Raw genomic sequence first — 25,135 nt, forward strand, 5'->3', positions numbered from 1 at the left:
ATTGGGGGGTTTGGGGAGGGAGGGGGTACACATGACCAATGAGGATGCAGCATAAAGCTTTGAGAGATAAATTACAAACCAACCAGATTCTACATGTGCGAAGATGTAGAAGGATGAATGGGGAGGAGGTGGTGTTTTTTTTGTGGTAAGTTGTAGCACATTGTGATTTGTTTTGGGGAGTGGGTGAGATTTGGTGTTTTATTGGGCGGGGGGGGGGGAGGGGGGGGCAAAACGCACACCATCACCATCATTATATTCATCATCATCATCATCATCATCATCATCATCATCACAGCACCACCACCACATGTCATGGCGCAGCACGGATGGAGAAAACACGATGAAGGATTTCATAGTGCATTTTGATTGGATGGATTTTATCAGAGGAGGAGGAGGAGGGGGAGGGGCCAACAAAGTAGAGAGGTTTAAAGAAAGCATGTAAAGAGATAGAAGAGGAAGACGGAATCATTATGGGCGTCGTCATAAAAGGCAGTGAAACACAACTTCAAGTCAACAACAACAACAACAACAACAACAACAACAACAGTTAGTGAGCGACGTCAGGTGGTTCAGCCCCCCTGTGGTGCCTGCATAGAGATGATCAGAATTTAGATCAGCTGTTAGAAATCCGATCCAATCTCCAATTCCGATTGTGTGGACATTCTCCGGAGTTCGTATCTGAAAACGGACTCAAGTTATCACCTCCGCCGATGAGGTTATGTTTTCACCCCTGGGAATGCACTGAGGGCCGTTCCAGTTTTGATTTAAGAGAATTTGCTCTGATTAAAGTGTGGAGACAAAAACTTGGATTGTTTTGCGTCTGTCAATCAGCTGAGTAAAACTCGAAGAGACGAGTATCATCAGGAAGATAGTGGTTCTGATTTCAGTGCCGTAAAAAAAACCTTTTTCTTTCCGAAAGGCAACTGTGCAACCGAGCAACCTGCAAACTTGGTGCAAATGTCCTGGAGCAGCAGGTTCGCCGCTGCACGCCGACAATGAGCAGACAGGTAATCGATTGGACGTCTGAAATAATCAGCTGAAAACATGTCAGTTAATGTCACAGAGCTGAGATGCTCACTTAGTTCCCTCCACATCGGCCGGAGGCTGTCGATAATCATCTGAAAACACAGTGATTAGCACAGTTACAGCTAATCCAGTGTGAGTGAGACTTCAGAACAAGGCAGAGAGGTTTATTAAGAAGTCACATGTGTGGCTCAGATCACTGTTTGGTTTAAAGGTCAACGAATGAAAGCTGGACAACAGAGAGGGGCTGACGTCGCTGCTGAATCATACGGATTCTTATTTCACTGATCACATTCATCTCATATGTATGAAATGAAACAAACTGACACACGCATATAGAACAAAAATAAAGTCACACCAATCCAGGGTCACATTGGGTGACAGGTTTCGCTCCACACAGAGAAATTTGAAGGATTTGTGGTGGAAATAGGGTCCCCCCCACAAATTTTGATTTTTTTAGAACAAAATCCTCCACGGAATAATGAATCAGCATCATATAGACACACACAGGTCATATTGAGGGTGCAATTAACTACTGAATCATGTTTGTTAAAGGATCGGTTCAAAACCCTGGTGACATTTACACGCGGTGGCCCACCATGCCAAACAAACCGATATTCATACATACAAGTCAGATTGGATTGGTCCCTCTCCTGTGGTGAATATGACCGTACCACAGCAGGAAACAGCGAGTCTGGCTCAATCTGGAGTCAGGAAATTAGGTCAAAGAGCAAAAACGACTAATTGTGTTTTTTGCAGGAGACCACAGGGGGTCACTGTACCATGTGGGACGAGATGTTTCCTTTTCAGCAGCACCTCTGAGTGTGTGTGTGTCTACAAGATGCGATGGACACTGGTTTACAGATGTCAACTAACTGACCTAAAAGAAAAATCAGCCCAGAAACTTTTTGCATCCCTGGTGGCTTTAGGGGGTTAGAACGACGGATCTACTCACTTTCTAGCCAAAAGCAAAGATCTATCAAAACACTGGTTTCATCACTGACAACAAGGCTGATGTTTCCTTTGAGTCCACCAAACCAGTGTCATAAGAAAAACAAGCGACGTGTGTCACTTTGTCCAAACTCCCAGAAGCACTTACCCCTAGTTTTGTCACTAATATGTCAGTGATGCTTCCAAGGACGGACACAAAATCAAAAATGTTCCAGGCGTCTCTGAAGTAATTCTGTCGGGAGAGAGAGAGAGAGAGAGAGAGAGAGAGAGAGAGAGAGAGAGAGAGAGAGAGAGAGAGAACAGTTCGAGATGAGTGAGAAGACGAGAGAGATGCTACAGGTCGTCAACTGGATCCGTCCCCAATCTGAATCCAGGGGCTGGCGAGGGACGCGACCCTGACCAATGGTGGTGTTGTTACCATGGAGACAGGCTGGAAGGAGGCCGATAGCGTGACTTGCTGTGCACGGTACGTTCTGGGTTGCTCAGGGACAGGAGGAACACGCTCTAGATCTGTCTACCAAAATAACCTGCTTTATAAATGAATAATAGGATGAAACACACGAAGCATACAGACTGGGTCAACCCACTGAAGGAGTGCGTGTGTCGGGGCTGCATGTTTGTGGATTTTACCAGAGGGCCAAAAGCGATGATCTTGAGGACCGACTCCATGAAGAAGAAGGTGGTGAACACCATGTTGAGGTTCTGCAGGACGTCGTCGTAGGTTATTGATGCACCATCGAACTGTAGACGCACAAAACAAAGGCAGAGAGGCAATGAGAACACTGAAGTTAGATACAAAAGAAAATCAATACGGAGTTTTAGTTCCACACTTCTTCCCCTGTGCTTTCAGAGCCACTATTTGTGTTTGTATTGTTGCAGTGGTGGCACGGTGGTGCAGCGGTTACAGTGTCGCCTCACAGCAAGAAGGTTCTGTGTTTGAACCTACACCGAAATCAGCAGATATAAGCTGGTTTTTAAAACGCTAATCAGAGTCCCACACTGACTTTCTTTCCCCTGTTCGCCACGGTCAACGTCACAAACTCGAGGCGCTCTTTCACCTCACTGTTCTGCCAAATTCACCCGGGTGTGTCAATAAAAACCTGTGTTTACTGCAGAGTATTTGTGAGTCTACCTCGGATGGTTAAAATATTAAGGCTGATAATCAAAATCTGTTCAGAAAATGTGATTGTTACTTCTGGAACCACGCTGTTGAGCTCAGAAAACACACTATATCAAACTCAGTCAGACTCGTACCTTCATCATGAGGACGATGGTGTTGAGCGCGATCAGAGCCATGATGCTGTACTCGAAGGGAGGAGACACCACGAACTGCCACATGCGATACTGGAAGCTCAGTTTGTTCTTGGGCATGTGGCGCGTTAGAGGCCTTGCGTTTATGGCGAAATCTATACAGGCTCTCTGTCGGAGGAGAGGACACGAGTGTGAGGGTTGGAGAACAAAAGACCAAACACAGAAAATTCACGCAGCCTCGTGCCTCACCTCGTTCTTTTCTAAACTGTAATCTTCCATCATCTTATCCCCCTGTTCCTGGAAGGTGATAATGATAAGAGCCACGAAGATGTTGACGAAGAAGAAGGGGAAGACTACGAAGTACACCACGTAAAAGATGGACATTTCCATCCTGTAACCCGGGCTAGGACCCTGATTCTCATAGGTGGAGTCCACAGAGTGTTTTAACACCCTGCGAGGGGGAAGAGATGGGATTAAAGAACATTAAACACAGTAAACTGAAACATGAACAAATATATCAACACATTTATTTTGATTTTAACAAATTAAAATTAAAATAACTGAAAATTCGAAATAGATTTGTCATTTTAACAGTATGTTTGTCTTATTTCAATTTTAAATAACCCATCACTTATAATTCCAAAAATGTGACGTATTTAATGAAAGACCCTGAAATGCCTGGTTTGTGTGTGTGTGTGTGTGCGTGTGCGTGTGCGTGCGTGTGTGTGTGCGTGTGCGTGTGTGTGTGTGTGTGTGTGTGTGTGTTCTACTCACTGTGGCCACCCCTCTCCAGTCGAGACTGTGAAGAGGGTGAGCAGGGCCCAAGCCACGTTGTCGTAGTGAAAATCGTACTTCTTCCACTCCCGCTTCTGAGCTTTAACCTCGTCTCTTTCATACACCAGGTACTCGCCCCTGAAGGAACAAGTTTCCATCGTGAAAAACTTAAAAACTTAAACTACATTTCTATTATTGTTTGTAAATCAGAGTTAGAGGTTCAGAGTTGGTCCTGTAGAGTGTTTGCTTCTCATGTTGTCCTCTAGGTGGCAGCATCTGCCTGACACAATCATCGGAGGACTCTGTATTTTTTAAATCTCTTTAAATTAAATTCACATCCACAGTTTCCACACATCTCATCAAAACGTTTCTCACGTGCCTCACGTGCAAAGTATCTGTCATGAAATGAGCAAGTGTCATTTACAATAAAGAAGAATTAAAAGCATCTGTGCAAAACCATTATGGTTCTGGGCATTATCTTTTTTTATTCTAAATTTAAAGTACCTGCTGCAATTTATATAAAATGGAAAATATGTTAAAATTGGAAAACACCAAAAAGTTATAATTAAAAACTACTGAGTGAAACTTCATTAATCTTTACTGGTATTGGTTCTACTTTTGATATTCAACGAACAATACTTCCAGAAACCGGTTGAAAATAAACTTCATTTAACAAGTTAATGCAGGAGAACAATTAATTAAATAAAGCAACAAAACAAACGAACGTCTTGTAAAAAGACATTAAAAAAAAAAAAGATCAATTAATCTGCAGATTCCTCAATTTATCTAGTAATCTTATAGTCTTATACAATTTTTGCCAGATCTTTGAGAAACGTTGCAAAGTCTAAATACCCAGAAATAATAAGTTTACAAAACTAAATGAAATTGTGAATGACTGAAACAATTAATAAACTTCTCAAAATAGTGTTTTAGTTTGTTGTCAGTGGATTCAATGGACTGATGTTTGTGCCGGTCGAGTCGTGTGGTCACTGACCTGCAGTCACGCTCAAACTCTTTGGACTCGTCCGTGCAGTAGAAGAATCGACCCTTGAACAGCTGAACGGCCACGACAGCGAAGATGAACATGAAGAGCATGTAGACGATTAAGATGTTCAGCACGTTCTTCAGGGAGTTGACCACACAGTCAAACACGGCCTGTCGGGAAGACGTGAACCAATTACTCTTTCAGGCTGAATATTATATTATAATATCTATCTGAGGTTGTTATGCAGTGCAATATGTGTACAAATATGTTTAAATCACAACTATCACTGTATGTAGTGTTTTCTGATATTATTCCTCTATCAATAGTAATATTAGCAGCATTACTCTTAGTACTACATATTTCATTGTATATTGTACTGTACTTTGTTCATATTATATTTATCATATATATATTATATATCTTCGGTTGAGCCATATTGCTGCTCAGTTGATTATGTAGCAATATATCACAACATTTCACTTGATTCAATGTTATCTTCACTGTATATAGAATATTTTCAGATTTTGTGTTTTCTTTTTTATTCAATTTTATTCTTTTATTACCTTTATTTATTCATATCCTGGGCTTTTAAGGATTATTTTATCTTATCTTATGTTTTCAATTAATATAATAATAACTAATGGTGAAGAGTCAGTCCCCTGAACATTCCTGTAACCCTGAAAATTAGCGTTAGGGGCTCAGGCTGATTCATGCTTCTGCGTTGAAGCTACGCACGAGGCCGAGCATCATAGTTGTACGTAGGTGTGTGAGTGGCGCTGCAATTACACCGCCGAGACACTAGTGGCGGTAGAGTTTCTGTGTGGGTGTTGGGTGTCTTCCGATTTCTGGTCCACTTCTTTACAAATTCTCACGGATCGTGTTGGAGCTGATAGACGTTGAAGAGCCGTTACTTTTTCTTAAAGAACTGCAACGTGAAAAAGAAGGACGTCGTCCGTGTTCGTTTCTTCTGCTCAATTCAAAAATGGCGGCGAGTCTGCCGGAGATGCGGTTCTACCAAGCGGACCAATCACAGCTCCTGCGTTCTGCGTCGCCTCGATGCGTAGTTGGAGTTTGAGGGAGGTGCACGTCAGGGTACGGCGTAGGGCTCTGCTAAGGGTACACGTCTACGGCGTAGCTTCATCGCAGAAGCATGAATTAGGCTTTGGGGTTAAGAGACGCACCATCTGACGTCCTGAGTCGTACCTTTAACTTGGGGAGACGCTTGATGGTCTTTAGAGGACGCAGCACCCTCAGCACTCGAAGGGACTTGATTGTACTGATGTCTTTGCCCTTGCTGCTCCCCCTAGAGTTCAGCCAGGGAACAACAACAATAGTGTCAGGGGAAGATAGAGAGCGGAGCCGAGGAATGAGGAGATGGAACAATCAACTCTTTACCCAACCCTATGGTCAACTATCATATAGATAGAAAGGGGGTGAGGTGGGGTGAAGGTATGTGCTGCACTTCATCTCAAACATGAACTCTACAGTCAAACAACACACGATGTGACATCTTGTATAAAACATTTCACTCGTGTGGACAATCAACGCTCTCACAGTCTCTTCTGCTGCAGGACAAAGACTCTGCGGCACGTGTGCGTCAAACATGAAACCGGGTGAAGAGCGATCAGTTTCCTGACCGTTTGGTTTCATGGACATCGAGAAGCAGCATCATCTGTTTAATCACTTATCGTAATCGTCACACAAGAGACATTCACTCATTCCATATCGACAGGCAACTCCCGGCAGAGTGCCCAGCCAAACCTCTTTCTTTCTTTTTCAGTGACACGCTGTTCGGTTCTTCGGAGGAAATGGGAGTTTTTACAAGTGGACACATGAAGTTAAGTCATCACATGGTTTTGGATTATGTCACAATAATCCTGAGTCTGTTCACACTGATGGACTCTGACACGTTTCACATAGCTTCCTTCTCCATCTCGTCCCAAATTTCTGGAAAATGTTACTGTGCTTTTCTTTGGCGACCGCGACTCGAAGGAGGCGTGGACAGGAAAGCGAGGCTATGTGAGACTCTCGGAGCATGTGATGTCATGCTCTGCAAGTGACATCACATGTCATCATAAGACACACAAGCAACGACAGAGTCAAACGAGCCGTGAGAGCGACCGGAGGAAACGATTTGACAAACGTCTTCGGCATGTGTGTGTGTGTGTGTGTTTTAATGTGCCGACGCACACAACTGAACATCGTGCTCGTGATTTGTACATGAACCAATATCAGTGAGGAGGAATCGGGCTGTCAAGGGAGTAAATAGCCGAGTTGATCTTCACTGTAAGTGGATGGGCCATTTTCAAAATAAAGAACAAAACAAAAAACGAGGCAGGAGGCGTGTGGACGGCTGCCAAGAAGAGAGGTCGTCCATCAAGGCTCGCTCTTTAACTATGAACTCAGCTCCCGTGGCAGAAAACCTAAGACAATTCAATTCAAGGCTGATTGATTGAGTCTGAGCCTCGGCAGTTCTACATGTGCGTGCATGTGAGTGTGTGTGTGTGTGTGTGTGTGTGTGTGTGTGTGTGTGTGTGTGTGTGAGAGACTCGATCAATAATCAATAGGCCTTCCTCCTCTGAAGTTGAGTAGGACTGAGTTCTCTCTATCAGAGCAGCTTGAGAGTATTAGAGTAAAGCCCAGCGAGGCCATAGGTGTTCGGAATTAACGACATTCCTACTACACACACATGCACGCACGCACACCAGCTTAACGACAACAGCATCTCTGAGTCTGGAGTTTAACGTGTGAGAGACGTGTTGTCGAACTGTCCCTTCGCCGGAAAAGATCCTTGAGTGGACGGTGATGTGAATTAAAAGAACTACAGTGTCTTTAATTTCAGACTCTCAGCACCTGCAGGACTGAACGTGAGGCATGTGGATGGTTTCCTATGTGGTATAAACGTTACGGCGCCAAAGAGTACGAACGATCAGACGAACAAAGAAAGAAAGAGAGAGAAGCCAATTTGATCCGGTGATGAAGAGCAGGGGACTGAGCGGAGGAGGAGGAGGAGGAGGAGGAGGAGGAGGAGGAAGAGGAGGATGACACTTTACCGGGTGCTGGTCCTGTCGAGTTTCAACGAAGGTGGGGACAGCGAGAGTCAGTGACAGCGACAGGAAGAGAGACAGAGACAGAAGAAGAGGAGGACGAGGAGGACGAGGAGGAAGAGGAGGAAGGTAGGGAAGGAGACATAGACACACATTGATAGAGAGAGAGAGCGACAAACAGACACAGGACAAGAGAGAGGGGGTTTGGTAGAAACAGGGAAAAATACATCCACATGAGAGACAGACAAAGAAGGAAGGACAGCAAGATGGACATAGCTGCTCAGTAATCCCCCCCACCCCCCCTCCCACTACACTCATCATCTTACTCCACACCCCCCTTGACCCATCCCTTGTTTCCATAACAACCCTATGGGATGTTTACACACCCGTCTCCTGTAGATACGTCGGCAGATTCAGTGAAGCCTCTGTGTTGTAATAAAACGCACATTTATTCCTTTGCTGTGAAATCACCAAGTTCAAATCTGAACGGCAATATTCTTTCAAATCTCAAATGGAATCGGAAGATTTAGCAACTCGTCGTCTGGGATTCTGATTGGATGGTCAGATTTTTAACATTTATGTGTCTGATTTACAGATTATAGACACATTTTTGCGAAATTAAGTGATGAATGAATGTGGACATTGTCTGGAAACAAGTCTAAATGCAAACATCGTCTATTCTCCATTAAGACTTAAACACTAATCTCCACTCAAGAGACGTCCACACATTATATTCTCAGGCGACTTCTGGAGATCTACAGAACAATAAGAGCAGCCGCTGGCTCAGAGTGTGGATGCAAACCTTCCTCGTCTCCTGGCTTCTTCTGCCGAGCCACCAGCTCTATGAAGAATTACCTTCACGGCCGGAGGAGGAAACTCGATTGCTGCATCCATCTACACCGATTCTTATCTTATCGCACCATAATGATCAATTAGAGCAGCGTACAGCACAATCTGCCCTCATTAGATCTGCAATCATCTGGTGGGATTTTATCAAAGCTCTTTTGCATGCACATCTGCGCAGGGGGAGGAGAGCGGCACTAAATCTAAACAAGTGGCCGGTTCCAGGTTTTCTTGACATGTCACAGAGCACATAGGCGGAGCCTCAAGAAACCAGGACTTGTGTGTATTGTCCCATACACACACACCGCCCACAGGAAGACAGGGCATTCTCACAGAGGACTGCGACTGCATGCAGCTCCCAGTCACAACCACGGTTCATTCAGCGTTTACTCGGAGGATGATGGGAGCCAGAAGCGCAACTGTTGTGTTTAAAACCCAGAAGAGTATGAAGCCATTGCACTCTGACCATGCTAAAAAATCCTCCGCACAATGGTTCCGTCACGGACCTGCTTTTAAACAAAGTCATGCGTCAGAGAGAGATTTCATAGGTGTGACGATGTGAAGCCCCTTTAAGCAAAAAACGTTCTACATCTCAGCCCTGGAGCGGATGGTGGGAGTGAGGAGGCAGAGAGGAGGAGAGATGGTGGTCGAGGGAGGAAGGGTGGAGAGAAGGAGGCGAAGGGGGCATCGCCTTGAAACAGGGACGAATAAAGAAGTGGGAAGCGAGGGGAGAACCTTAAAGATGGCGAGAAGAGGAAGGGGAGGTCAGCGGTAGAGGGGAGGAGGCACCCCTTTGTCGGCGGGGGGGTCATGCTGAGGGGGGTGCAGCGGTGGAGTGATTCTCAACTTCCTGTAATAAACTTATCAGCCACATGGCACAATAGAATTTAATAACTTCTCGATATGCTTCTATCTTCTGATAAAGTGATGTTTCACTTCACATTTTAAGAATCAGAAAGTATTTCTGATTCTTAAAATGTTCCAACAAAGTGAAATTCCCTCTCGTGTTTGGGTTCTGTCATTATTGATCCTTCTGTGAACCTGTGACCTCTGAATATCATCAGATCTTAAGGCTTTTAGGTGCGTGTCCACTTGATTGGATCACTCATGTAATTATCAGGTCTAAACAGGGTCCAATGCCTTGTCCACACTACTGCAGATATTTTTTTTGGGATGAACATTTTCCTCTCTGTTATACAAATATACAACGAACAAGACAAACTCGGGCCGCTCTCCATCAACGATCCGTCAGATACCAAAGAAGAACGCTGTGGTCTGAGTAATATTGGGCGAGGAGGACGCATGTGAAGGTGGTTCAGTGATCTTCGAGGCCATCAGCTATCGTTTCTGATGAGGAATCAGCATCTGGGGACAACAACCAATATTTATTCGCTGTTCACAGTCTGACGATAACACACATCTCACGTTTCTTCACACAAAACACTAGAGATTTAGGTGCAGACGACATTTTGGCTAATCTCTATATTAGCAGCCGTCTGCATATGAATACAGACAAATGAAATAACCGATAGTTGATGCATTTTAGTCATTGCACCTCTTTTGCTTTCCACACGGACTGTTTACCTGTGATTGGTCAATGTGGAAACAGAAATCAGAAGCTCGCTACAGATTCTGCAGATTCACATAGAGAATCCGTTTGGTGCAATGAGGCTAAATTTAGCTGCAAACTAGTAATTAGACCGAGCAGTGCTAACTCAACGTAGAGAGACACCAGCGTATCCTCGCCATTGTTGTTTCGGCTGCATTCTCGTTAAAATCTGCACGTTGGAAATCTCAGTTTAAGCAAAACTTGAAACGCTTGCATGTGGCCCGAGAGGCTCAAACGCAGAGGGAATAGTTGGTCAAAATATCCGCATCAGTGTGGACGGGGCGTGAGAGGCTCCGCTGTGGATCCTGTCTGAGCACATTCATTGTCTGTTTCTCTGAACATCGCAAACACAGCTCTGAGTGATGCTGTCTACTGCATCACAGGTTGTGCTCAGCTTCATGCAGCCACAAACATGCAGTGATCATCCACTGAGCTGAGGAAGATGCACACAAGCGTCTCGTTTCTTTCTCCCTCACTCAGTCCTTCTTAGGTGCATATATCATAGTAATCATACATATTTAATCCATATGTATTTACCTGTTGACTACCTTTATCACAAATCATTCCACCCACCACACCCTCACCCAGCATGCCTCCCTCCTTCCCTCCCACGCTCATTCTGCTTTCCCCGGGTCGTGCAGAGGAAGGAGAGTTAAATACCTTTAGCTTGGCCAGAGCGGCGGATGAGTGTGTGTGTTTGTGTTTCTTGTGTGTGAGTAAAAAGAGAGGCATGGGTGGGGGTGCTCCTTCCTGTGGCGGACGGATAGCCTGGGCACTTAAAGGGTTAAAGGTGTCTGGGGCGCCCTCACCCCCACGGACCGACTGTCCGGGGACCTCGGGCCCGGAGGACGGGGGAGGATGAGGAGGGCAGGAGGATGGTTTTTTGCACAGGAGGATGTGGTTTTGCTTGAATGGCTGTTGGAGAGGGGGGGGGGGGGGGGGTGGAAGTGGTGGAGTTTGGAGGGGTGGAGGGGGCTGACTACAGAGGGAGGGAAGGTAACGGCAAGCACGAGAGTAATGGCTGAAACTTTTCCCAACATACAGCAAGAACGTGCAGAAACGTCTAAATTGTCCAAAAGGGGTTAAAAGATTGTCTCAATACCTCAAAAGCTGTTCAGGGACTGACAAAGAAATCTTGAGCAGTTTCCTACGACTCTTCCAGATTTGTCCAGATACAGATATTCATGGTCCCCAATGGATAAACTGTATTAACTGTGGTGAACCCTTAATATATATTATATATGTATCACCAGCAGGTCAATTTGTTTGATACTTTGGTTTATGACCAAAAACTAATCAAAAATAAATAAATCTCATCACCCTCAGCAGTACTTTGTGTTTTGGGCTAATTACAGCACTTGGGCCAAAGACGTCACGTGTCCATTAGTGTGTTTGTGTGATTGTCAGCAGACTTATGCAAGAACTGCTCAATGGACGTGGTGGAAGGACGGGACATCGACCCAGAGAGAATTCATTCAATTTCAGTGAGGGTCGTGGCAAATGAGCCGATTCACGAATTTATTTTATCGCTTTGTTTAACTTTGCAATTGATGAAAAAAAATCTGCCATATTTAGGGAACTGATATCGATTAAGCTACTTTCAGACAAGTCTAGAATTATAGAGAGCAAAGTTGAACCAGATTTCAAAATCGGTCGCAATTATGGACCCGAGTTGACTGAAAGAAACGAAGGTGGCTCCTTCTTCCCTTGTTGTCTTACTCTATCTGCTGTATGTTAGGATCCAGAAGGTTGTAGAGGGAAATCTGATGTAAAAATGTAATAATGATGAGAGAGGAGGAGGAGGAGGAGTTATCTGAAAGGACGTGAAGGCATCAGCAGGGACCAGAGCTGTAAAGGACCTGGGAGTGGGGTGTGTGTTGATGAGCAAAGGTTTGGGGAATCAGAGTCGGGGGCTTTAGATGCAAGAAAACAGGAAGGGATGACTCACGGCCTGGTTGGTGGAAATATCAGAGCGGCATGGATTGACACAAGGGAACAGGAGCAAGGAAGATCGGGAGGAGGAATGTAGAAAAGGAGCAGGAGGTGCTTTTATTAGATCAGACAGTAAATGGGAATCACGTCTGGGATGGTTGGTAAGGTGGTTTGAGGTTGGTGGAGGGTGAAGGTGGGTGTAACGCTGCAACCACACTCTAAAAACTTGTTTCAAGGGTCCTCGCTGAAGAAATGCTTTCCAATCACTTAGACGTGTGCGGGTGTAGTTTTTCAGAGGGGGTCAAAATGCCCCGAGGAGCCCCTTTCACTTTTAGGGTGTAGCTCAGGGACGGGGCGGATCTTAGGGGTGAGGAAAATGTAGGACTGGATTTGAAAGATCTCGGGTGGTTTGTCCAGGTGACGTGGCGATGAAACGTGGAGAAAGACCTGCTGATACAATGCCACGCGATCATGACCGATGAGGAAGGGAAGGGATGAAGATGGAGGAAAGACATGAAGGCAGGAAGGAGAGATGTGAAGAGAAGATGTCAAACCCTGGAGATAATAATAGTAAAGGAGGAAGAGAACGAGGCGAGGCTAGAGCAGAGAGAGAGGAATCGGAGGAAGTAAAAAAAAAAACAGATTAATGAAGAAGTGATGATTTCTGAAGTTAGAGGAGAAACATCAGCGTTGCCTGTTGTATCGGACGCACGAGGCTGGGTGACGAGGGTCTTTCTGTGGATGGAGAAATGTGTGTGTGTGTGTGTGTGTGTGAGTGTGGTGGAGATGATGAAGAGGAGGGTGGAGGGTCAGGGGGGAGGGAGGGAGGGAGGGAGGGAGGGGCACTTACGTGAAGGCGAAGGCCACCAGAGCACCACTAACCACTATAAAGTCCAGAATGTTCCACAAGTCGCGGAAGTAGGAGCCCTGGTGGAGAAACAGGCCGAGCACCACCATCTGGAAAACAGGGAGCAGGCTCAGTACAACTACACACACACACATCAGTGCACGGACACAGCACAAATACACACAGAAACACACACTGAGTGATACTTTGTTACCTTGATCAACATTTCGAACGTGAAGACGCCTGTGAAAACGTAGTCAAAATAACGCAGCACCTGCAGAGCAACACAACACAGTGAGATATAATTATCACAGCGGAGAATCAGTGAGAAACAGAGAGACGAACAAAAAGACACCAAGCACACTAATCCTAATCCTAAACATCCTAATCCGCTTTGCTTTTTCTATTTTTAAAAATCCCATTTTATCGTATTCATTTGTCACAACAAGCAATTTCCCCCTTTTCACTGTCATTTATCAACATTTATTCAAAAAACATTCAAGTCAGAAAATAATCATTTCCCTTTCTTCTCAGTATCTCCCACAGTTTCAACCTCAGAGCTACGTTCAGTCTGATAATCAACATTTTCAAGTCATTAAATACATTTTAATACACGATGTAGTTTTTTTGGTTGTTGTTTGCAGGATTACGCAAAAGCTACTCGACGGATTTCCATGAAACTTAGTGACGTGAGAATCAGGGAAGAACCTGACGAAGATCCCACTGGTGTTTAATTGAATTCTCTGTGCGTTTAGGTTTTCAGGGACGAACTGATCAAATTGAGTTTTGTCTGAGAGCAGGATTAAGCAAAAACTAGCGAACCCATTTTCTTGAAATTGGTAAAAGGTAATAGTTCATTTTTTTTTTTTTTTTACTTCTCAATAAATACTGCAGAGATCTTCATGTGTGAAGTGCTGTTACCGATGAACAGGTGCACTTTGGTGCAGATTCAATGATCTGGACGTATCTGATCTCAATATGCAATATGGTGATCAAGTGGCCAATCAGCCGCTGCAGGGGTATGCGCTGTGGTGAGGGCCCTTCTCGTTTCCACAGCGACTTATAACTGAGGCACAACCGTTAAGCTCCAGTACAGTCGGAGACACTGAAGCACCAGCTGCTAAATCGGTTAAATCCGAGGTGCTCTGGGAAGAGAAGAGTCCTCAAGAGGTTCTTGAATGTCAGAGTTTTGATCGCTGACCGTCCTGACACAGTGTTTCTCAGCGTGAGCAGGGACGACCTTTGCTTTGCTGCTGCAGCGCCTGTTGTGCTGTAGTTTCACCGACTCTGGACCTTAACTCAGAGCCGGATCCACAACAGCTGTCAGACAGGATCCATGGTGAAGAGTAAGAGGTCTGTGGTGCTACTTTCAAAACACTGTGAAAACCACGTTCTCTTAGAAAACTGTAATATTAGAAATAGGTTCGACTGGTGGGGTTATATAATAAAACTTAATCCACAACCTCTGCCAGTGTTGGTTTTTCATCTTTTTTTGCGTTATATCCTTTTAGTGTTTTATCCTTTTAAGTGTTTTTAGGTGCAATATTCAACTCACTTTTATTCTGCATTATTATTCTGGGTCTTACACGATATGTCCCAAAAGATTTCCCCATGGAGACGATAACGTATATTTGATTTGAACCTTTTTCAACATTTCTATGAGCATGAGCATATGAACACACACACATGCACACACACACACACACACACACACACACACACACACACACACACACACACACTGATGTCTCACATTGTTTCGTGGTGAGTCGGGCGACACTGGGTCCTCTGCAGCGAGGGCGATGCTGCTCATAGCGATGACTGACAAGATGCTGAACTCAAAATACTTCAGAGTCAGGATGTAGTGACAGCACTTCCGAAACCTGTGGTGCAAACAAAGACGCGTGCACGTGTTGATGCAGAAGACTGATTCTCATATTCACTTAACACACGTCAGTACTCACGGGTTGGTGTTGGACATGATGAAGCAGGAGCTGTAGGGAGGCATGGGCTTGGGGCCGTCGCCGTCTCCTTCCTCGTCCTCCTCCTCCTTCTTCTCCTCGCTCTTCTTCTGGTCGGTGTTGGCGTTCTTGTTCACTGAGCGGAACAGAGAGAGAAAGCAAAGAGGAGGAGGGATGGACAGAAAGACAGACAGAAGGAGGTCAGCTTCACCAGAGCAAAACAGTAAACACGTGAATCACACAGCCTCAGACAGCATCGTTCCCAGAGCAGAACTGAATGACGGTGGGTTTATATCAGTCACCATTCGTTTAATATTCCATTTGTTGTGCTTCACGACCCAAACCCCTCAATCCTGAATTTAAATCACCAAACTCTCCCTGGATTCAGATTCTTAAGCTGCCTTCGAATATGGACTGAAACGTTTTCCTGAAGTTTTCCTGCAAGCCCCAAAGCAAAACCTACAGCAGGAGAATATCCGGAAAACTCACAGACGTTTAGAAAAGAAAAGAAATATCTCAGGCAATGTCTGGAAAACGTCTGGACCCATTTGACCAGACTTTTTCTGGAGTTCATGTCTCAAAATGGCTTTAGTTTCACAAATCCACGCCTCGGACTCAAGTAAGGCAGGTCTAGAGACGCTTGTCTTTCGGTGTCAACAGATTTATGACGTTAAGACTTTCTGTTAAGGCTTTCTGCTAAGATGGACGCTCACCTTGCAGGATGGCATTGGTGGAGGGGTAGGGGTACACCGGGGGCATGTCTATGGATGTGTAATCCGGTTTGGCCATGCTGGTCAGGATCAGGCTGTCCATGCTGTGGAGCAGGGTGTGGGTGTCGGCGTCGCAGCAGTTCAGCAGGTTGTTGACGTGGTCAGGGTGGTCGGGGTGATCTGGCGGGAGGGCGTAAGGATGCTCGTGGGCGCTCGCCAGCTTGCTGTTGTTGCGGAAGTTGTCCAGGTCCTCGTTGTACTGCTGTATGGGTCGAGTGGTGGAGAGACTGGGACCGGTGCTGTGGTGCTCCCTGACAGAAGAAGGAGACAAGAGATGAAACGGGGAGGATTAGGTGATGGAAGGTGCATCTTTGTTATTCATGCATTTCCGTGCATTGAACACTGGGGGCGCACCTCTTTTTGTACGTAAAGGCAACAGACAAACACAAATTCAACTGTTCATGCTCTATTCACTCACTTTCTGGTGCGATGCCCTCTGCTCCTCTCCTGGTTGCCGTGGCGATGCCGTCTTGTCTTACGTCCCTCGCCTTCCTCAACTTTCTCCCCCTCTACCTCCGTCCCCCTGGATCTGTGTCTTCTGCCCTCCTCCCCCTCCCTGGCTGCCCTGCGGTGTTGCCTGGACCTCTTGTGCTCATGGTGCCCCTCTCCCGTCTCACTACGGTGGGGAGATACGCTGCGAGCCTCCCTGCCTTCCCTGTTCCTGTGCCGGTGGCCCCGGTGGCTCCTGTGGCTATGCCTCTCCTCCCCCGGCTGGCCCGTCACACCGCCCTCCACGTTCCCCAGAGACGTGCAGCTGAACCCGTGCTCCATGCGGGTCTCTGTCGGCTGCCCAGTGTCCCCACTGTCTTGCCCAATAGCTTTCTGATGGTGATGGCGGTGGTGGTGGTGGTTGTGGGCGGCTCGGCGGTCGTGGTCGATGTCCTGGTGCCGGTACTCCTGCTCCAGAGGCAGCTCACCAGGTTGGGTCTTGTTGGTGTTGTTGTTGCGGTTGTCCTGTGGGTTGACCACCAGCGGCCGGTCTAAGTGGGTCTTCATGTCACCACGTGGTTTCCGTGGGTAGGACACCTGAGTGGGGGGGGTCAGTGGGTGCTGCTACAGTTAGGATTAGAAAGGATTAGATCATCCAAAGTACATGAGATGCATTTTCTTATTCAGCCCTAGTGATAGCAGCCATGCAGAAACATTTCATTTGTGTGTCCTGGTTTTGAGATCTCTACATTTGGAAAAAAAGACCTAAACAAAATGATTCAAGAACTGAACGTAGCATTAAACAAATCTGAAAGGGAAATCAAAAGTTCTTGAATATTGGGTTGAGCCTGATGAAGGTCCAGCACCGAATTGTCGTTTGAGACCAGTGTTTTCTCGAGGGTTGTGTTTAAGACCAGTGTGAAATGATACTAAAGATATATATATATATATATATATATATGTGTATATGCTTGTTTGGGGGGTTTCCTCACCTCCTCTCCCTCGCCTTCCACCTTCCAGTCCTCCTGCTCCAGCTCGTTGTAGAGCGCCTCGCGACTCGTCATCAGATTCTGTCGGCGGATCTCACTTGTTCTCTGCTCCCACACAGACTTGTTACCCTTGATGCAGTTCTTCTGCTGCTCCTTACTGTTGGAGAGGCAGGTGGGAGGGGAGATACAGAGGTGATGAGGAGGGTGAGAGAAAAAGGAAGAGGAAATAATTAGAGATTTAAGAACCACGTAACATTAAGGTGTGAATGAGGGAAGCATGAACTGTGAAGAAGAGAAGAGCTTGAATGTAAACACAATGAAGAAACAGCGCTGCACCTCTGTTTTTTTGACTTGAGAAACTGACCAATGACCATCGAGCTCCAGTCTGAATCTGAATTACAGGATCTTATCCGCGATGTGATTTTATGATAATGCTCTTTATTCTTGTCTTTTTGATTTGCAAATGTGCCCCAGTGTCCAACTGTGGTACTACACCTGTGACCCAGACAGCCTTTTCTCCATAGACCACCTACTCCACACATTACCTCCGCCAACTAGGTTATGTTTTTGTTTTTATTTCGTTAGCGGGACCGGTAAAAAAAACAACTGGACGGATCACCACAACATTTGGTGGAAGGGAAAGAACCCATTCAATTTAGGTGCGGATCCAAATAAACAAGCAGATCCAGGAATTATTTTTCACTTTCTCTTCAGGTGTTTCCCAAAGACGTCAGTCAACCTTCGGTGGTAGCAGGGGTGCACGTGTACGTCCACAAACAATACTCTCATGTTTACTGTGGCAACGTCCAAGTCCCCATCATAAGGAGTCCCACAGGAGAGAGGAGGAGTTTCTGTCTCAATCTCTGGTTTGAAATCTTCTTCAATCTTCTTCAGCTGATGTTCATTTTGTGAATTATGGTCCATTTAGAGTCAAATAGACCATAAAGCACCGTGTGCATTGAAGCGTGGATACCATGTGATTGACAGCTAGTACCAATGGGTGCAGGTGGCAGGTGTAGGTAGGTGTGCAGCTCTCAGTCAGGCTCCACCCACCGCTCCTCCAAATATGGTTACGTTTGGTTTCATCAAACCAAGGAAAAATCGGCAGCTCACAAACCGATGGGTGATGTCACTTGCAAATAATGTATATTTTCAATTTGACATCATGTGATCTCATCCTGGTTGACCTCCACATTAAAATGATAAAGCTGTAAGTGACTGAAACACTAAGTGGTGCTGCTCTTTCTTCGTTCTGTTCAAAACAAGTGAAACTTTTTAACCCTTGCTCGTGATTTGGATTCTAACCTATAGAAGTTATACAGTAAATGATTGACAGGTCCGCGTGTGCATGACAAGCACTGCTGCAGCATAAACCCAGCAGCTTCTAATCGAGCCGTCAAAGGCTCAGCTCGAGTCCGGTGACTTCTAAAGGAGCAGCAGGTTTCCTTTCTCTTTCTGAGCATCATTTTGATGTGTCCTATTGTCAGCGTTTCTGCTGCCAGGAGCAGGTTTTACAGAGCGTCCGCCTCTCGCTCTTCTTCACTTCACAAAGCCCCGAATCGGTTCCTTTCAGTCCCAGAACAATCGCTTAGTCGTGTTTTGGAGGACGACATCGGGCAGAGTGCGGCGGCGTGTGCTTGTGTGCGTGCGTCACGTGCACACGAACGCCTGCCACTCAGGACAGATCTGAGAGAGAGACAGTGTTTTGTGTGCGAGTGCAATTTTACAAAAAGAGTCAGAGGGATTTTTATTGTCTACAAGTGTGGGTGTGTGTACAGTGGAATTACCATCTTTGTGAGGACCACGTTTTAGACCCTGGGAGCGAGGACCCTTCAAAAGGGCTGAAGAGGGTTTATGTTTTAGGTTACATCGTAATGTGACGCAGTAAGGTAACATTTAGCTGCAGATGTGATAACACGGAGCAGGACAGAGAAACCGGTGCACAGTCACTGTTGTTGTTGTTTTTGGTGGATTCTCTTCACTTGGAAAAATGGGGAAACAACTGATACACACACGTGCAACAAGTACACACACACCATACAGTTAAAGTTGTTACTCCATTGGCAACTAATGTCACACTGCACCTTTGAACGTGTATAGTTTTAGTTCTGTACTGTATTTGACTTTTTTTACATTAAGCTCTTTCTACCTTGCTTTTATTTTAATTTAACTATTGCACTGATATGCTGATCGGCCTCTTCTTGTCCAAAATGAAAAATAAAACTTGAAACTTGAAATTTGCTCTTTACACAAAGCAGCAATGGCCGTAAAGTAAACTGTGGCGTCATCGTTTTCAGAGAAACTTTTGGAAATTCTGCACATCGGAAGGCTTTTGCAAAAATATCTGAGACTTAAAAGTGACTTAAAAAACAGTTTGCATGAGGATGAGCTCAAGGAATTATTCAAGTTATCCGTATTAGTGTGGACAGGGTCTCAGTTTATTTATATTTTATTATTATTTTATTATTTAGATGGATGTTTTCCCTGAGCGTGTGCATGTTGGCCATATGTGTATGTGTGTGTGTGTGTGTGTGTGTGTGTGTGTGTGTGTGTGTGTGTGTGTGTGTGTGTGTGTGTGTGTGTGTGTGTGTGTGTGTGTGTGTGCACTCACGCAGCAATAGACAGGTTGGCGGCCGACAGTGGGCTGACTTCCGCCACCTCTTTGGCCTTCTGCATTGCTGTCTTCTGATTGGCTGCCTCCTCTTGTTCCTCCTCATCCTATTGGAGGAGAAGAGAATCGTCTCATTCACGTCATCTTGGTTTGAAGTTCAATTTACTGGCACATGATGAATTTATTAGAAAATAACAAAAAACGGTGATTCCAGGTGACGTCACGACCGTTACTTCCTTGTGTTTTTAGCAGTAATCTGCTTAAAATTACTAGATCTCCTTCCATAGGTCACAGTATTTTAGTATTTCACTTATTTATCTTAAAATATTATTATTAATATATATTAAACATTATATCCGGTACCTTTGTGAGCTCCTGTGCGTTGGCCAGATTGTCAACAGCGATGGCCAAGAACACATTGAGCAGCGTGTCTGTGGTGGAGGAAGTTAAGGAGAAATGACAGAGAGGAATCTGGTGGAGAAACATGGGGAGAAGAAATAAATGGAGAGAAACAGATGGGACAGGACAGATCTCACCAATACTACAAATATTGTAGAGAAAAGTAAAATATTGCGTGTGAGTATATGTGCGTGTGGGAGAAAGGATACAGTTGCCAAAGAGCGTGAGGACGATGAAGAAGATGGAGAAAACCATCCCTTTGTCGTTCACTCCTCCCTGCGACTCGATGCCATCATACATCACCATGTTCCAGTCCTCTCCTGTCAGAATCTGCAGAGAGGGGAAGAGAAAACATCAGGGATTAAGGTTCATTTTCAAACTTACAGTTTTAAAATGAGAAAATCATGAGATTATAAGGGTTAGGGTTAGTTTTCTGTTTGTAAAGAACGTCTGAAAACGTCTTCTCTCTCACCTGAAACACCGTCATGATCGCAGCAGCAAAAGTGTCAAAGTTGGTTGGCGGAGTTCCGATTTCAAAGTTGAATCTGAAGAAAAAGTGAAATACGCTCACAGTTATATACGCATGTAAAAAAGGTGGACACTTGATATTAAATACAGAGGAATGAGTTTGTTTTTTCCAACTGGTGTTGATACTGACTGTCCTCCAAACAGCTGCATCCCCAACAAGGCAAAGACCACGATGAAGAGGAAGAGGAGGAAGAGCAAACTGACGATGGACTTCATGGAGTTCAGCAGTGACACCACCAGGTTTCGAAGAGGAGCCCAGTACCTGAGGAGGAGGAGGAGGAGGAAGAGGAGGAGGAAGGTTAGTGAGGCAGAGGAAACAGGCAGGAAAGACAGAAAGTGGGAAATGGAAGAGCGAGACTTTACTTGGTGACTTTGAAGATGCGGAGCAGTCGCAGAGCTCGTAGCACGCTGATCCCAAAGGACGTGCCCGGTTTGATGGTGGCCCACACCACCTCAAAGATGCTGCCCACAATTACCTGCAGACACACACACACACACACACACACACACACACACACACACACACACACACACACACACACACAGACAGACACACACACACGGAAAACGTTGTTGTTAAGCTTCTTGTGGTGCACAACGTCACAGATATGTGGAACAAGATATTTCAGTAATATTTAAAATGCACCAATTTGGTCTTATGCGGCGCCTATAATGGACATGGGTGGGTGACGTCATAAGAAACATAGCCCAGTGGACTCGTGAACGCAGAAATGATAAAATCGCCTTTTTTAGCCCCACCCACAAGTTGACAGGATTGGTTTATTTGATTTGTGACATCACAAACTGTTAACTGCATTGCTAATAAGGAAATACTCAGCCATGATGCTGTTTATTTATATATATATATATATACATATCCAAATACGTTGTCAAATAAATGGCAAGGAGGACACGTTCACATGTTTAAAAACTTTGATCCCAAATAAAAAAATTCAGCTGCAGACCTCAACCCTGCTGCATTCGGAGTGCTTGACCCGACCTGCTGCCTGAACGCAGTCAGACGTGGAGCCACTTTATCAGGCGCTGTATCCCAGTGTAATATGAAGTGAGCTGTCAGTAACAATGTCAGCCTGACAAATGAAAACACAGCTCCTGCACTTTTAGCCACAACAAACATGACGCTGAATCTGTTCTGCGTCATTGTCGCAGGGCAACGGAAGAAAAATCTATTACTCAAATTTGTTGAGTGCGGATTTGTCGTCAAGTCCGGATACTTACGAGCTGAATGTGTGTGTGTGTGTGTGTGTGTGTGTGTGTGTGTGTGTGTGTGTGTGTGTGTGTGTGTGTGTGTGTGTGTGTGTGTGTGTGTGTGTGTGTGTGTGTGCACTCACCACACAGTCGAAGCAGTTGAATGAGGAGTGGAAGTAGGGCTGGATGCCCAGACCATACATCTTGATCAGCATCTCAGACATGAACAGACCGAGGAAGATAAACTCTGCATAGACTGGAGGGAGGGAAGGACAAGTAGAGAGCGAGGAAAGGAAGGAGGGAGGAAAGGAAAGGAGGGAGGGAGGGAGAATGGAAGGCAAGGGTGGAGATTTCAGGGGAAAGATGACGGTGGGAGTGAAAGATAAAGGAGGAGATAGAGGAGGGGCCGAAGAAGAAATAAGCAGATTAGGACAGAGAGGAAGTGAGAGAGGAGGGGATGAAAAACAAAAGAGAGGAAGGGAAACGAGGGAGTCAGAGGAGTGGAAGTTGATAGTGGTGCGAGCCCAGCAGTGTATGACAGTGTGGTGATGAATGGACTCCATCAGCAGCTACAGCTTCATATGCTAATGACACTGGACACTGGCCAGGGACAATGAGCTGACTCTGTGTGTGTGTGTGTGTGTGTGTGTGTGTGTGTGTGTGTGTGTGTGTGTGTGTGTGTGTGTGTGTGTGTGTGTGTGTGTGTGTGTCTGCTCATGTCAACAGCAGCACGTCTGTGTCTTGAGTCACATTGAGAATGAAAATGCAAAGTGAGGCCAAAGCACGTCAGCAACCATTTTATTGGACTTATGACTTATGACACCTCCTAAAAAGTAGAGTGTCCCGCTCGCCCCCTGGTGATTGACAGCAGTACAGCTGATAAATCAAACCTCCGCCATGTTAGCAGTTGGGATATGGACTAAACTAAAAAAATATCTATCTCCTGATGTGTGTGTGTGTGTGTGTGTGCGCTCACTCACACAGGAAGTCGGACAGCAGCTCCGGCTGGTTGTAGTGCACCGCAGCCACACACATGGTGTTGAGGCCCACCAGGCAGAGGACGGTCCAATAGAACGCCTGCGTCTTCACTATCTTGCGGATGAAGAATCGCAGTCGTCGCTCCTTCTTGTTGTAGTTGGACCCGTCCTTGCTGCTCTTTATACTGGAGCGGGCGAAACCTAACGGCGAGGGAGGCGTTACGGAGTGTGAGTGACAGTTTGTTGCACAGGTCACAGCAATGAAAGCGTTTCTCCGTCCTCGCCGCTGTTTTTCTTACCGACTGCGTCTCCCATGTTGTCCTCCCCCTCCTCAGGGTTCAGCAGCTCCGTCTTGTTGTTTTTGGTTTTGATGGTTGGCCGTCGCCTCGTACCTATCGTGAGTAGAAGATTGTTTTTGCCCAAACCTTGTCACTTGCAGCTGCATCTTGCAAAAGTCCCACAATTACACATATAAGGGAGAGATCGCGAAAAACACTAAACACACCACGACCAAACCAGCACAATAGAATTTCTGCTCACGACAAAAACAACAAGATTACACAAAAATGAATAACCGGATCACCAGAAAACTTGGGTCAGGAAAGAAGTATCGTAGGATAGTATCCTAGTTAGCACCGTCTCTTTTTCTCTGCATCACACATACACACAACAAAATTGGAAGAAGGTCAATACCATCAAAGTTCCCTGTGGTGTCGTCCTCGGCCAGAATCACCTCCTCTGTACGAATGAAAGAAAACAATATGTCAGCACGCTGTGTGAGGTTTGTGTGTCGACTCAGGGACTCGAGCCGCGTGTCGTCGTGCACCGACCTGCTTTGCAGATCCACTCCAGGTATCCGTTGAGCTCTCTCTCGATCTGCTGCTGTCGCCTCAGCTTGAGGAACTCGCTCCTGTTCTCCACCCGCTCTCTCTCTTTGGCAAATTCACTGTGGGGACAATTGTCAGTTTTCTACATTTTTATTTTAATCATTTCACAAAATATAGATTTTGCAATAATGTAGAATAAATGAGTATATACAATAGTATTAGAACTTTTAGTGATGTGAACATGTGATGAGGACCGTACCCTGAGAGTACACCCAGCACCAGGTTGAGCATGAAGAAGGAGCCGATGATTATGAGGGGGATGTAGTACATCCAGTTCCAGGCGCTGCCCTCCACATCATTACTCTGCAGAGACACGGACACACCAGTTAGTACAGTTTCATTAATACATAAAAATGTCTATGTTCTGTTACCAGAGAGGACAAATCAAATACACTGCAACTTTTCCTGTGCTGCATAAGATCCGAGGAGAACTGAAATGTATGAAATGACCGATCTTCGAACCTTAAGCCTGACCTGGGTGCAGGAACGTGGGGTTGCACGCCATGTTCGGCGTCATGTTACGGTTACTTTGTTTTCACAGACATCGATTGCACCGACGTGTCTGGTGAGACGCAGCGACAGCAACACGAGCGTCTGACACTGTGTCACTTCCTCCTTTCACCAAACAAACCCAGCCGACAATCAGAGAAATCAGGTTACCGGGGGGGATATCGTGTTTCTGTGACCCGTGTAATGCTTTAATGGAACTATCAGCTGATTATTATCTGCTGCTGCAGAGCTGCGTGCATGGGTTAGGTTCTCATACTGCACGGCACACTGAAAGCTGCCCGTTCTCTATTAAACTTTCATTGGTTTCCCTCTGACTGCCTGTGTGAGTGTGGAAGTCAGCCTCCATCCATCAGAAAAGATGTTAAATATAGAGCGAGACGGGAATAGAGAGAGGAAGAGAGGGAGGCGGAGAAAGAGGGAGGGCGACTGCGAAGGCAGGCAAAGGACAGATGAGAAGACGGATAAAGAAAGTGAAGAGAATAATAAAGAGAGAGAGAGAGAGAGAGGGATGGAAAGCGGCTCTAAGACAAATAAATGGTGTTTTACGCCTCATTTAGCTGAATGAAACCTCCACAAGTCCTTGAGCTAAACACAAACAGTACA

At 45.6% G+C, this 25,135-nt stretch overlaps 2 protein-coding genes across 39 annotated transcripts in view; one reads left to right on the plus strand and one right to left on the minus strand.

The window, feature by feature from the left end:
- The window catches only part of LOC117754516 (hemicentin-2-like), a 541,775-nt gene that overhangs the window by 279,635 nt on the left and 237,005 nt on the right, over positions 1 to 25,135 (plus strand). The gene's annotated exons all lie outside the window — the stretch shown is intronic.
- cacna1ab (calcium channel, voltage-dependent, P/Q type, alpha 1A subunit, b) overlaps positions 1 to 25,135 on the minus strand; it is a 139,851-nt gene that overhangs the window by 37,986 nt on the left and 76,730 nt on the right. For 23 of the 38 annotated variants that reach the window (XM_034570943.1, XM_034572384.1, XM_034573332.1 and 20 more), the window contains 28 exons: positions 24,222 to 24,325; positions 23,966 to 24,081; positions 23,829 to 23,873; positions 23,435 to 23,527; positions 23,139 to 23,336; positions 22,302 to 22,414; positions 21,313 to 21,425; positions 21,080 to 21,211; positions 20,894 to 20,966; positions 20,631 to 20,751; positions 20,386 to 20,453; positions 20,023 to 20,129; positions 17,415 to 17,568; positions 16,412 to 17,046; positions 15,937 to 16,244; positions 15,227 to 15,359; positions 15,016 to 15,145; positions 13,477 to 13,536; positions 13,266 to 13,372; positions 12,432 to 12,434; positions 8,038 to 8,049; positions 6,188 to 6,287; positions 4,994 to 5,154; positions 4,000 to 4,137; positions 3,475 to 3,676; positions 3,229 to 3,393; positions 2,605 to 2,715; positions 2,123 to 2,206 (listed from right to left, as the gene is read on the minus strand). In XM_034570943.1, the coding sequence (XP_034426834.1) occupies positions 2,123 to 2,206; positions 2,605 to 2,715; positions 3,229 to 3,393; positions 3,475 to 3,676; positions 4,000 to 4,137; positions 4,994 to 5,154; positions 6,188 to 6,287; positions 8,038 to 8,049; positions 12,432 to 12,434; positions 13,266 to 13,372; positions 13,477 to 13,536; positions 15,016 to 15,145; positions 15,227 to 15,359; positions 15,937 to 16,244; positions 16,412 to 17,046; positions 17,415 to 17,568; positions 20,023 to 20,129; positions 20,386 to 20,453; positions 20,631 to 20,751; positions 20,894 to 20,966; positions 21,080 to 21,211; positions 21,313 to 21,425; positions 22,302 to 22,414; positions 23,139 to 23,336; positions 23,435 to 23,527; positions 23,829 to 23,873; positions 23,966 to 24,081; positions 24,222 to 24,325 (3,786 nt within the window). The remainder of the gene's footprint in view (positions 1 to 2,122; positions 2,207 to 2,604; positions 2,716 to 3,228; positions 3,394 to 3,474; positions 3,677 to 3,999; positions 4,138 to 4,993; positions 5,155 to 6,187; positions 6,288 to 8,037; positions 8,050 to 12,431; positions 12,435 to 13,265; positions 13,373 to 13,476; positions 13,537 to 15,015; positions 15,146 to 15,226; positions 15,360 to 15,936; positions 16,245 to 16,411; positions 17,047 to 17,414; positions 17,569 to 20,022; positions 20,130 to 20,385; positions 20,454 to 20,630; positions 20,752 to 20,893; positions 20,967 to 21,079; positions 21,212 to 21,312; positions 21,426 to 22,301; positions 22,415 to 23,138; positions 23,337 to 23,434; positions 23,528 to 23,828; positions 23,874 to 23,965; positions 24,082 to 24,221; positions 24,326 to 25,135) is intronic. The other 15 variants (XM_034573184.1, XM_034571343.1, XM_034571098.1 and 12 more) reach the window with 5 other exon arrangements.

This window comes from Hippoglossus hippoglossus, chromosome 1 (genome assembly GCF_009819705.1).
Source record: "Hippoglossus hippoglossus isolate fHipHip1 chromosome 1, fHipHip1.pri, whole genome shotgun sequence".
Taxonomy (NCBI): Eukaryota; Metazoa; Chordata; class Actinopteri; order Pleuronectiformes; family Pleuronectidae; genus Hippoglossus; species Hippoglossus hippoglossus.